This window comes from Choloepus didactylus, chromosome 2 (genome assembly GCF_015220235.1).
Source record: "Choloepus didactylus isolate mChoDid1 chromosome 2, mChoDid1.pri, whole genome shotgun sequence".
Taxonomy (NCBI): domain Eukaryota; kingdom Metazoa; phylum Chordata; class Mammalia; order Pilosa; family Megalonychidae; genus Choloepus; species Choloepus didactylus.
Window position 1 is genome coordinate 126,672,772 of NC_051308.1, and position 13,812 is coordinate 126,686,583.

At 36.5% G+C, this 13,812-nt stretch overlaps 1 protein-coding gene across 4 annotated transcripts in view; it reads right to left on the reverse strand.

Annotated features, from left to right (window-relative positions):
- MAGI3 (membrane associated guanylate kinase, WW and PDZ domain containing 3) overlaps nucleotides 1-13,812 on the reverse strand; it is a 294,015-nt gene that overhangs the window by 44,763 nt on the left and 235,440 nt on the right. For all 4 annotated transcript variants that reach the window (XM_037826333.1, XM_037826332.1, XM_037826335.1 and 1 more), the window contains exons 7-10: nucleotides 11,539-11,596; nucleotides 5,454-5,548; nucleotides 2,896-3,084; nucleotides 168-773 (exon numbers count right to left, since the gene is read on the reverse strand). In XM_037826333.1, coding sequence (XP_037682261.1) covers nucleotides 168-773; nucleotides 2,896-3,084; nucleotides 5,454-5,548; nucleotides 11,539-11,596 — 948 coding nt within the window. The remainder of the gene's footprint in view (nucleotides 1-167; nucleotides 774-2,895; nucleotides 3,085-5,453; nucleotides 5,549-11,538; nucleotides 11,597-13,812) is intronic.

Consider the following 13,812-nt stretch of genomic DNA (forward strand, 5'->3'; position numbering starts at 1 on the left):
AACAATAACAAAAACCATAAACTGCTGAAAAGAGCCATGCTTCTGGAAGCTTACAGACAGAACCAGTTAAGTCTGCTGGGAAAACTTAAATTGACCTTAAAGGAAGGACAATTAATAGACATAAATATATGAACACTGAAGATTTTTTTCCTTGTGATTTTACTCACCTCCTCTTAAAATAAGCAGTGGTACATCTGCACCTACTGGAAATTGCTTTAGCACCTCCACTACTTGGAGATGTGTTAAATTCTGTACATTTTGATGGTAAATTTCCTTAATTATATCGCCTTTCTGAAGGCCTTGACACCACTGGCTATCCAATATCATTTTCACCTTCTGTCCAGTTGGGCTGTCAGCAATTGCAAACCCAAAGCCTTTAGGGCCCTTGATCAGAGGGATAGTCACTAGTTCTGGCTGGGAGCTGCCTGATGATGCCATGGATGCTCTCTGCTCGCTTGGATCTGACAGTCCATTGAGACGATCGCTGGCCAGGGTATGTCCTGATTTTCCATTCTGGTCCAGAACCATTGCTCCTGGCTTAAAATCCTGAGTATTCATGCAAGTCTCTCCCTTGGTTAATGACTGTCCATTGACAATAGGCGTAGCAGCAACAATGTCCATGATGGGATCTTCATTGTCATCAGGCAGTGGGTAACCACGACACAGTGTGAGGTTTACATACTGACTGACAGGTACCAACTGAAACATCTGAACAACATCTGCATGGGTGTGACCAAGGACACAGCTCCCATTGATGTCTACAATAACATCACCTGGTAAAACATAATCATGTTGAAAAACAGATTTCCAACATAGACATGCCCTTCTCCCTTTTATGGCTCCTCTTTTAAAAGCATATATAAATGTCTAAAATCTTCATTATCTTAGAAAAGAGTGATCTCAAGCTCAAGTTAATCATTAAAAAAAAATAAGTGTAATTCACATTGCCATTGTTAGAATATCCTTCCTCTGAGTCATTCCTAAGTGGACATACAAAGCTAGGCACATTATAGCAGTTATTCAATATGCAGAAGAGGATCATACTATGCCAATGATTCCATTGGCTATCTTTAGATATCACCTATTTCTTGATTTTAAAAAGCCATAGATTAAAACGTACTTAAAATTCATTCTTGTTTGAGAAATGAAGAGCTGAGGATTAGAATAATATTAACTTATGAATATATTTTAGTCTCCTTCCTTTTGTAGACATTTCAAATTAATGTAAACCAGATTTCAAAAAGAGAAATAAGAAAAAAAAAAACAGAAACAAAGTGAATGCATATTATTTAAGACACTGAAAAGTCAGCTAAATTAATCCTTATAAAAGTTGATTTTGCTTTCCTGATTTTATGTTATTAAGACCACTGTGGTTGCAGAATCATTACCACTTGACAGTCATTAGTTGGGTATTTTTTTAATGCAGCCTTGACTTTTAAAATTTGTCCTCTGTTGTCTCATCCATTTGCTACTTTTATTTGAATATAATTACTTAAAAGGTTACTTCCAAATAAAGATGCTTTAATTTGTTCTGATTACATGTAGGCTTTGAAAAATCAACACAAATTGTGTTAAAAACAAATGTTAGTCTGTGGAAATTTGTTTCATGAGCTGAGAAAATACATAAAATTAGACTAATTAAAAACAAAGTTCTGACTTTTTCTCCCCTGGCAAAAGCTCCCAGAAATTTCATGGAAGTATTATATTACTATGCAATTTACATTATAACAGTTTTAGACAAATCTGAATCAATATTGTGAAATGAAATCCTGAAAGGAGAGAGAACAACTAAGAGATGTGTTCCACAGGCAAAATGTGGAAAAAGACAAGATTGAGAACTTTAAAAATCTTACTATTAATATTAATATCCAGAGTTTGTGAACTTTATAAAGTAATAAAGATGAGCTAAAAAATAATTTTGTTCATAAATATAACTTTCAATTATTTAAAATTTTCTGGTTTTAAGTTTATATCCGCTCAGTGGAAAAGTATAACATAATAGATTCCCACATCCCAAGGGAAAAAAACTTGATATCTGTCATAAAAAAGTAATATGACAACTGAAGCATCTGAATGTGGTGCCATATTTACAGAGTATGTGAAATAACAGAGGATTAGAAAAGTCTGGCAAACGCTGTAAGAAACAACCCAACCTCAGTGCAATACTAAAAATCTTCTGGGAGAAAAGTGCTTAAACCTCCCCCACAATTAGTAACTAATCTTGACCCTCCTCCAACTTCCTCAGCCACAAGCACTGTCAACCATAGTAAAATATATAACAATTACCAAGTAGAGACTTTGGGAACATGATATAAAAACAAGTTTACACAGCTCTGGAAAAACGGTAATACTTATATGTGTAATTCTTAACACAGAAGTTCAATTTTACTAACAACCAGTAAGACGAAAGAAGCAAAAAAATCTGGGGGAAAAACCACTGGATGCAGCAACTTAATTTGATAACATTTTTCAATAGATCATGTTAGATCGCTCCAAAAGTATCCTAGATACTGGAAGAAAATAAAACAAATAATGTTCTAGGATGGTTAATAAAATCATTAATTTAGTACAGCCAAAGGATTATCTCAAAATTATGCAAACTATTAAAAAAATTGACAAATTTAATGTTTCCTCTAACAGTTTCCAATTATTTGTAAAAATGGTGCTCTCTCAAAACTAGTTTGCACTTAATTTAGAGAGTAAACCATTTTAACATGGGAATCTCCCTCTCCAGTTATATAATTTAATGTGTGTGTGTGTGTGTGTGTGTGTGTGTGTGTGCGCGCGCGCGTGCGCACACACGTGTTTTTACTGTGTGTCTGTGTGTATAAACTTCTTCACTATAATCTTTATCATAGTATCATACACTACCAGTAATTCTGAAAAACGTGTTACCTGGTGCAATTTTCCCACCCTGAGCTGCAGGACCATCATTCAGCACATTTTTCACTTGCAGGAACTCATCAGGCCTATCTCCACCAATAATGGTGAAGCCAAATCCCATGGTGCTTTTTTTCAGCGCTGCTCGAACAAGGACACCTTTAAGCTGGGATGGATCACGAGTAAACTGTGATTTTTCCACATCTGTGCCAAAATGATAAAGGGGTTTGAGAACAAAAATTATTAAAATGAATATAGCCCTCAAAGGCAATCTTCAAGATAGTCTACAAAACTTAAATTTAATAAACTATAAAGAAAAGAAAATTAGAGAGAATCTAACATTTAGAAGTTAGAATGTAAACTTGTAGTGAAATCACTGAAGAAAAAAAATCTTAGCTAATGAATTATTTCTCCTTTATAAGACTCAACTGCGTAATGTGAAAGATAAGAGCACCTACTTCATCTCCTCATTGCTTTTTTTATGCTTACTTTTCCTCATCCCCCAGAGTCCTTTTAAGAAGTAAAAAATGATGCACTTGGGTGATGGTAGCACAACATTGTAAATGTATTTGACACCCCCGAATTGTATATTTTTAAGTGGTTAAAAATGGGAAATTCTAGGTTGTATAGATGTTACCAGAATAAAAATAAAAATAAAAATAAAAACCATAGAACTATACAACACAGCATGAACCCTAATGTAAACCATGGACCATAGTTAATAATATAATTATAGTAATATTGTTTCATCAATTGTAACAAAGGTACCACATTAATACAAAATGTTAGTAAATATGGAAAACTGTGTGTGTGTGTGTGTGTGTCTGGCGAGGGTTATATAGGAACTCTGCATTTTCTGTGTGATTTTTCTGAAAATCTACAACTCCTTTTAAAAGAAAAAAATTTTTAAATGAGGTATCTGAGGGAGAACCTTTATTACTACATTCCTGAAAGTCTTGGACAGTCATTCAGCTACAGCTTTCATTGGAATAAGCATCCACTGAGCTCTTTCTATGTGGAAAGCACCATACTAGGAACATTAAGGCAACTGTCACCAACTTAGGAAAGAGAGTATATTGAGAACTTTTTATAATTCGCAACTCAGGCTTTTCGCAGCCTTTAATTTACATCTGATGGAAAGAGTGAGTCCTTGTCCTATCAGTACATAGCTTCAAGTTTCCTTCCCTTTCACTCATGGTTAGTGAATACTTCAGGAAGAAAAAAACATAATTCCTTTGAAAAGCCTCTAAAGGTCCCATGGATGATCTTAGAATTAAAAGTGATCCATATTTGCAAATAACAATTCTCTTTCCTTCCCCAAAACTTTTCTCCTCCCCTCTCCCACCATGGCTACCATTAGGGCAATTATGGAAAATATGAGAGGATCAAATTCTATAGAGTTAAAATTTATAAAACACTGTTTAACATAATGTTTTTAGATGGTTTAAAATTTTCTGTCAAATCTATTTTTTAAATTTTGGAATATAACATATTTACATAGAAGTGATAAACTTCCAAATACAACTGAATAAGTAGTTAGACAGCAAATTTCAAAGAACATTATGGGTTACAGTCCCCAGAGTTTCAGTTATTTCCTTATTGTGAAATGTAACATATATGCAAAAAGGTGATAACTTTCAAAGTACAATTTAACAAGTAGTTATATAGGAAATTTCCAAAAATGTTATGAGTTACAGTGCCATAGTTTCAGTTAACCATTTGCGTCCCCTTTTCCCATAATGTCGATACCCCTTTGCAACATGAACAAGTTAGGGTGGTCACTGCCTAGACATCCCTGAAGATCAGGAAAGTGATTAAACTAGAGGAAGGGATAGCAACAGACAAGATAGAATTTAACAAGGGATTATGAATACTGAATCCCTATTTAATTTTCTTTTTCTTAGTTGCTAGGGTATTAGAATAGCGAGAAGGAAAGAACTGAAATGGTAGAAATGTAATCCATAACATTGTTTGAAATTTGCTATACAGCTACTTGTTAAATTGTAATTTGAAAGTTATCATCTTTTTGTATATAAGTCAAATCTATTTTAACAGCTTTATTGAGATACAATTCACATACCATTTAAAGTGTACAATTATGTATTTCTTCGTATACTCACAGAATTGTACAACCACTACCACTATCTAATTTTATACCATTTTCTTCCCCCAAAAAAGAACCCCTCATATACAGACATTAGATATAAGCAATTAACTTAGGAGAAGTGCATAATGAATTAGAGATCTAATACTGGCCTGTCCTTAAATATGTGGAAATAATCCAGTCTTCACAACCAAAATAACTTCTTCAACCCCATAAAAAAGCTACCCAATCCCTTCTTCTAACAATTTCATATTTTCTATATAAGCAGCATGAGAAAAATCTCAGTATGCTCAAAATGTTCAGATGTTTTATCAAGATTATTTGTATCTTTACAGTGACAAAATATCAGGCATTCATTGTTGAATTTCAAAGCCCCAACAATAAAAATCCAATCAAACTCACTTTTATGATTTTAGCATATAAATTTCACAAGTTATTTGTAGAAGAAAAGATTGAGAAAAAGTTCTACCTGGTTTTGAAGACCCAGTATCAGCCTGTCCTAACTGCTTTTTCCTTTTGGCTTCCTCCACAGGATTCTCAAATTGAGTTTTCTGATTAAGGTGACTGCAAAATGTAGAAAAATATGCATTTCAATTTAAGATGAAAGAATCATACTTTAAAAAATGTATGACCACACCATTCCATCACCACAATAAAGAACAATTATGTATCTTTAGGCTATGAAATACAGAGAACCTGACGGGTCATAATGGAACTTCCATGAGTTTTTTGTCAAAAACCCACAGAAGATGCCTAAAAGTAAAATGTGCTGAAGCTTATGGTATTATATTTACTATTTCTTCATTGTAAACCTACTCATTAGAGCCAATAACAGTTTTCAAAACTATAGTAGAAGCCCTTTTATATGATGCAATCAGAACTGGTGATAATTGGTCAGCCAGTTTTTTAAAAAGTCAGTTAAAAATGGGAAATTTTTAATTTAAATTTCTCCAAAATGAGGCAAGACTGTAAAGATACTTTTAAGTACAGAACCCTTCTAGAATTTCTCTATTGTTTTCTGACTGATACACCAATTCAGCAGAACTTTTTTAGTGACCTTTTTTTTTTATAATTCATTTTTATTGAGATATTTTCCCATACCATGCAGTCATACAAAACAAAGCGTACATTCAATTGTTTACCATACCATTATATAGTTGTGCATTCATCACCAAAATTAATTTTTGACATTTTCATTACCACACATACAAAAATAATAAGAATAAAAATTAAAGTGAAAAAGAACAATTAAAGTAAAAAAGAACACTGGGTGCTTTTTTTTTTTTGCCCCCATTTTTCTACTCATCCATCCATACACTGGACAAAGGGGAGGGTGGTCCACATGGCTTTCCCAATCACACTGTCACCCCTCAAAAGCTATATTTTTATACAATCATTTTCAAGATTCAGGGGTTCTGGGTTGTAGTTTGATAGTTTCAGGTATTTACTGCTAGCTACTCCAATTCATTAGAACCTAAAAAGGTTTGTCTATATTGTGCGTAAGAGTGCCCACCAGAGTGACCTCTCAGCTCCTTTTGGAATCTCTCTGCCACTGAAGCTTATTTCATTTCCTTTCACATCCCCCTTTTGGTCAAGTTGTTCTCCATCCCATGATGCCAGGTCTAGATTCCTCCCCGGAAGTCATATTCCACGTTGCCAGGGAGATTCACTCCCCTGGGTATCAGATCCCACGTAGAGGAGAGGGCAGTGATTTCACCTGCCAAGTTGGCTTAGCTAGAGAGAGGGGGCCACATCTGAGCAACAAAAAGGCATTTGGGAGGAGGCTCTTAGGCACAATTATAGGGAGGCCTAGCCTCTCTTTTGCAGCAACAGTCTTCCCAAGGGCAAGTCCTGTGGTAGAGGGCTCAGACCATCAAACCACCAGTCCCCTATGTCTGTGAGCACATCAGCAACCATCGAGGTGGGGAAGCCCAACACCCCTGCATTCTCCACCAGCTCCTCAAGGGGGCTCTGCATATTTTTTTCATTGTTGTTTTTTTTTTAATTAACTCTTTTTTATATCGACTATATGAAAAAAAAATTTAAAAAAACATACAATAAAAAAAAACATTTCAAACAAACCATAACAAGGGAGTAAGAAAAAGACAACTAATCTAAGATAACTACTTTACTTCCAACATGTTCCTACTCTCCCCCAAGAAAATAACCTAATATAGCAACATTTCTGTGAACTTGTTCCTACTATACCCATCAGAAATTAACAGACCTTAGTCATTCCTGGGCATTCCCAGAATGTTAAATTTACCCACGATAGCTTATCTGTTCTTACTGGGTTATCATTCCCCCTTCCTTAATTGCTCTCTATTGCTAGTTCCCCTACATTCTACATTATAAACCATTTGTTTTACATTTTTCAATGTTCACATTAGTGGTAGCCTATATTTCTCTTTCTGTGCCTGGTTTATTTTGCTCAGCATTATGTCCTGAAGATTCATCCATGTTGTCATACGTTTCACGACACCGTTCCTTCTGACAGCCACGTAGTGTTCCACATTTCATTTATCCACTCATCTGTTGAAGGACATTTGGGTTGTTTCTATCTCTTGGCAATTGTGAATAATGCTGCTATGAACACTGGCATGCAGATATCTGTTCGTGTAACTGCTTTCAGATCTTCTGGGTATATACCAAGAAGTGCAATCGCTGGATGGAAGGGTAACTCTATTTCTAGTTTTCTAAGGAAGTGCCAGACTGACTTCCAGAGTGTCTGAACCATTATACAGTCCCACCAACAATGAATAAGAGTTCCAATTTCTCCACATCCTCTCTAGCATTTGTAGTTTCTTGTTTGTTTAATGGCAGCCATTCTAACTGGTGTTAGATGGTATCTCATTGTGGTCTTAATTTGCATCTAGTGAAGCTGAATATTTTTTTCTTGTGTTTCTTGGCCATTTGTATTTCCTCCTTAGAGAACTGTCTTTTCATATCTTTTGCCCATTTTATAATTGGGCTGAGTGACCTGCTTTTATCAATTGTATCACAGAACAACTCTTTTACACTCAAATTTATTCATAATTACATAACAAATAAATTATGTAATTACAACATAAGCTCAACTGGCATTTATGATTTGGGAACAATCACAACTGACGATTGGAAAACATGCATCTCTGTGAGGAGAGGCAGAAACGCGTGGGGAAACCAGGGGCCGCTGACCAGCCAACAACACTCAGCATGCTACGGGCAGTTGTACATTCTACAGGGGAACACAGCGTTGGTTACTCCAGCTTGCCAGCTGAGTGGAAGCTAGATAAGAATGAACTGTTATACAGAAGACGCTTAAGACCATGGACAGACCTAATGCAGAAGCAATGGGAACCATATTCTAGCACTTCCATTGAACAAATGTATTTCAGCTAAATGAGATGTGATTTCCAGTGAAATCCATTTTAACGAGAAGTGATACAAATGAATACCAACAATTAAACATCAAATCATGAGAATTTCAGAATAGGACTGTCTTTCACTAGGCTGAATATTACCAAAATCTGCACAAAATAGTCATACAATTCAGATATTAACTTTTCAGTTCGTGAACATTAAAGGTGGTAGTGGAGGAGGGGCAGCAGGGACCAAAAACAACAACAAACCCTCACAAGAAGGAATGTTCACTTTCTTTGTTGTTTATGTTTCTAGTGCATATTAATTCTACAACAGATGTGGTTATTTGGTTTCAGAGCTCCAAATACGGAAGTTCTATTTGACATTCTTTGGGTTCTGGTTTCACTAGAACTCAAATACATTTCTGTTTCTTACTATAAGGGAGCCCCTTATCCACTGAGTTAACTATATAACCCTCTGTGAAAATGAAAAGCTTCAGTGCTAAATTAGGTACCACTTTTAAAAATTTACTAGATACTGTCATTACATTATTCTTAAAAAAAAAGGAACTAGGAACTTGAAACTCAGAAAAGAATAAACATATTTAGAAAGAACATTGGCTCACTGTGACATCACCAGCTAGAATGACTCACTTTACCACCCAGACATTAGAACACAAAAAGTAGTAATTTGTATTTATACGCTTTGTAATGTGTGGGAGAAGAGAATAGAAATATGAAAATGAGTAATCCCTTTTCTGAAAATTCTTTGGTGAAAGAATACAAGTTTTTAGTGAAGACAGTAATTGAATCTGTTACCTTAGATTACCTAGATTCAAAGGTCACCCCTTACCAGCCCCCAAAATACCAAAGAAGTAGACACTCTCCTTTTCCTTTAATTACTTATACCCACAATGTTACTAAGGGTATAACAGATTTTGTCTTAGATATAACTAGCTATGGGAACATAGCCAGTAGAAAAGAATACTATGAATTACCTATGAGAAAAATTAAACAGGAGTAGCAAATACGCATGAATTTTAGAAATTCATGCAAACATAATACATAATTTGGAATGTCATCTTTATTAAAATTTTGCGTATAATATCTGGATTTTAAAAATTTGCCTCAACAAATAACATAATTATTCTGTCATGACGAGTTTGAGATATTAACGCAAATACGTACTGAGACTTCTTCACCTAAGTGTATCAAGGCAGCTGATGCAATACAATGAAGAAAACATTTCCCAACATACAAGCATTTTTATGAAAGGCCTAACATAACTTTTTGAATAATTTTATTTTCAAAAATAAGTTTATCTGTTTCAGAATCTCATGTTCTGAGAAAAATACAAATAAAAACTGCCATTGCAGTTGGTGTTACTACTACAAAGCTCCTGCCAAGAGCAATCATTGTGCCATCTGGTTTGACAAATTAAGAGCTCCAAAGAGTAGCCAATTCAAGGAATAGCTTTTTATCTCCATCAATAAACTCACTGCAGATAATTGTGGTTGCGACTCAAAACCTTACTAATCTGGGAATCAAGCCACATTCTGTAGCTCAGCTGACTCCATGCTAATGTGCACCTTGAGTACAGCCCGCTCTTTCTTAATCTAATAAATTACCCTTCTGTAAAATGAGCTCTTTCTGGGAACAATCATACAAAATCATGTTACTGCTGCAGTTGCTGCTTCTAATTCAGGCTGTGTCATGCACTTCTTTGACAACTGGGAGCGGGTCACTTCAGGATTTGCCCTAAACTTGCTTCAATATTATATCCTTGCTTAATGGGAACTAGATCATTCAGCCCATGATCTTATAAAAGGCAAATGACTTTCACCTCTTGACCATGTATTCAAATTCTCTTGGAATGGATAATAAAAGAATGAGAATCATTATCTCAGAAATGTTCAGCAGGGTCACTGGCAAATAATAGGTGATTGAAGCCCGATTTAAATAGGCTAAACTAGTAGCAAAGGAAAGAATACAACAACCCACAAAACCTTTTCAGTTGGACTTCAAATATTCCTTTGACTTGAAAAATGGCTGTTTCTTACTTTATTTTCACTAAACTTTGCTTTAGGAAAACAAAACAAAACAAAAAGAGCTGCCATACACTTTCATGTCACAGTATCAGGATGGTATTAAATAATACAAAGGAAATAAACATTAGCATAGCCTTTCAAAGGACCCAAAATATTGCAACTGTGAAGTTATATGCTTAAGAGTACGAGTCAGATTTTTAGAAGTCATTCCAAAAATCTCTCTAACCACAGTGACTCAAGTAACAACCTACATATTAGAATCAAGATTAGAGTTACAGGAGTCTGAGATACTTATATTAGGGATAATTATTAGGAAATGACCTTGGTTTATGCCAATAAGTGATCAAAAATTAATCATAGAACTACAAGATTCTCATGTGCCCGCTATTTTTTTTCTAGGTAATAACATCATTTGCCTTTGCTACCTAGAAGTAGCTTCAGACCCCTAGCTTACAGGTAAATGGTAATGTTTCTGATGCAGTTATTTGCCTGGTAGTAGGCACCTGAGACCTACAGCCTGAGGTCAAAATTCTATCTGTAGCATCTGGAAAGAAAGTAATCCCAATAGTCATAAAGATGTAGCAATTAGATAAATGAAGAAAAGTGAAAGAAAAACTAGATGTTGATATTAGCCTAATTTCTCTGTTTGAAAACTACTTGTGATGAAGCTATATCTCTAATGTTTGGTGGTCCACTTTGACATATATTTGTGTTTAAATTTAACTGTAAGTTAGATAAGCAACTTTCATTCCCCAAAGGAACCCTAAGTTTTCTCTGATTCACTCCTTAAAAGAGAGAACACATTTAATCATATACTTCAAAACTTTGGATCACTATGGTACAATGCCCTTATAGTCTTTTTACTGCTTTCAGAACCAAGGAGTTGTAGTGTAGGCAGTGTACCTTACTAGTTCATCTAGTCCAGTGCCCTCATTACAGTCTCCATCTCTACCTTCCTCTGGGCAACTTCCCTCTAACTCTCTGTATTTATATCAAAGGCAACTCTGGGAAACCAGGGTTTGTGAAGCAAATGGTCACTGCCCCTACCTTCTCATTCCCCCAGTTGAAACACTTGAAAGCTAGACTGCAGAAGCAGCAAATCCTTTACCCAGTACTCCCTAAAACTGCAAGCTGAAAGGAAACATTTGGGAGGTAACAAACTTACTCAACATAATATGTCCCATACTGAGGGTCCTCTATTTTCTCCCAGCCATAAGGAAGTTCTGTAAATAAAGAAAAAGATTGAGTGAAATGCCAGATTCAAAACAGACAGAAAAGAATTTATCATCGGTTGAACTGAAGTAGTTTTGATTTCATTATACCAATACTTGGGAGATAGATGAGAGCTCATTTTCAGAGAACAAATACAGTTTAAGTCTGAATGGCTTATTCAATAGCCAGTAAGTGTCACAACAAGTAATAAGAACAAAAGATGACATTAAACGCAAAGGTCTTTATCTGAATCACAAGCCATAAAAATGCTAATATATAAAAAATCATCTGGTATATTTCTTTCATTTAAAAAGTCTGATTGTTAGAAACAAGCATTATACCTTAAAAATGCTCACCCAGTTGTGGAGGAGAAAAGAATTTATTCACGATCTTGCAAGAACGGATGCACAACCAGAAACATGGCAGACACACCAAAAAAAGAACATGGTGATAGTTACATCCTATTCCTTATACGCATGTCCCTCCTCTGTTTCCCCACTGGCTGGGTACTCCAGAGGTTACAGCCTATCCGAGAGAGCTCATCCAGTTTAAATTTCCCGCTGAGAGTTCCTGCCTTTGACCATACCCCCACATTCTTTTACATTCCAGTAACCCTGGTTATCTTTCCCACATAAGGAACTGGAGCTGATTCTAGACTTACCTCATGGCATTTTCTCTCTTTTTCCTTCCCCTCACCATGGGGCTAGTTTAAGCCAGCTCTTTCATCCAATCTGCATTTTCTCTATTCCATGTGGTCTTTATGTGAAAGCTAAACTTAGCCCTTTCTTACAGATTCCCTCCTCTTTCTTTTTTTAAACCTTTTTAGTTTTCATATTTTAGTTTCTCAAATTTGCTAAGAGGTTTTTCACATTCCTCATCATAGGGATCCTCCTCCTTAAGGGGGGTATAGATTGTTCTGCTGATATTCTTGATTAGGGCAGTTTCATTGAGTCTCTGAGCTGACCCCTGGGCACACAGGATGATGTAACACCCAGCCACTGTGAACAGTCTGGCTGAAATGATAAGGGAAGTTAAAACAGACATTGCAATTCCTTTCCACTTCCCGAACCAATTTTCCAACCACCCCGTGAGTGGGTTGTAACCGGTGGAGGAGTTGGCACTAATTGCCCCTCCGACTGGCCAGGGGCATGGACTGGTTCCATTGAATCTCTGGTTCAACAGTTCCTGCCCCACTGGGGGAGGGGAAACATAAGGCAGGGAAATACTTAACAAAGGATCCCAGGTTTTAGTTTCTAAACATTCAGTCTCTGAATCTGGGTTCTTAACTTTCATGGGATAACAACTGGTCTCTTTTCCCTGCAGCCAGTGCATGGCGTAGTCAGATTCCTCCTTGGAAAAAGGTTTCTTTTTATTAACATAATGCATGAGGTTGGCACAAAGCCATTCCTCATCTGCCCTGTATTTTGGCCAGAATACATCAGGAGGCAAAATGCTTTCTTTGTCCAAAAGTAACAACAATATTTAATCATTTTCTTTTTAGCCTTTCCCTTGGTCCGATCACTTTTGGCCCAATGTTTCAACATGTTCCCAATGGACTATTTAGAGGAATGTTCCTGGGGGACCTTAAAGGTACCCCCCTTCCCTTTATTCCCAGCCGGCTGACTGCCTCTATTCCCCATTCTGAATCTTGCCTGGGCGTCTTTCCCTTAGGATCAGCTTCAGACTCATCAGAATGTCCCCATTCTGAGTCTTGTCTGGGCGTTTTTCCCTTAGGATTAACCTCAGAATCATCAGAATGTTGCAACCACCAAGGTACTACTTAATATTCCTTTTTTTTTTCCTTACCTTGGTTTATGCATAGAGTTACCTGGTTGCTGTGAGGTGCATTTTTCCTCCCCCCTTTCCTATCCACAATCAGCAGACCTAAGTGTCTGATCATGGGTCTCACCAGCAGTCAGAGGCGGGCCCCCAATGACACAGTCCAAGACTGCTCAAACGGCGGGGTGCGCCTTCCCTTCTTCCACCCCGGGGGACCCCTTGATGCTTCAGGTCCTGGACGAGCCACCAAGAAATTGTGAGAAACAAGAACTATTCCTAAAAAGGAATAAACACCCACCCGATTGTGGAGAAGAAAAGAATTTATTCATGATCTTGCAAGAATGGGCACACAATCATGATGTGGGGGGTGGTGCCCAGAACAATAGACCCAGCACTATTTATTTCCTATGCCTAACTCGCAAGTCCCTCCCCTGTTTCTCCAGTGGCT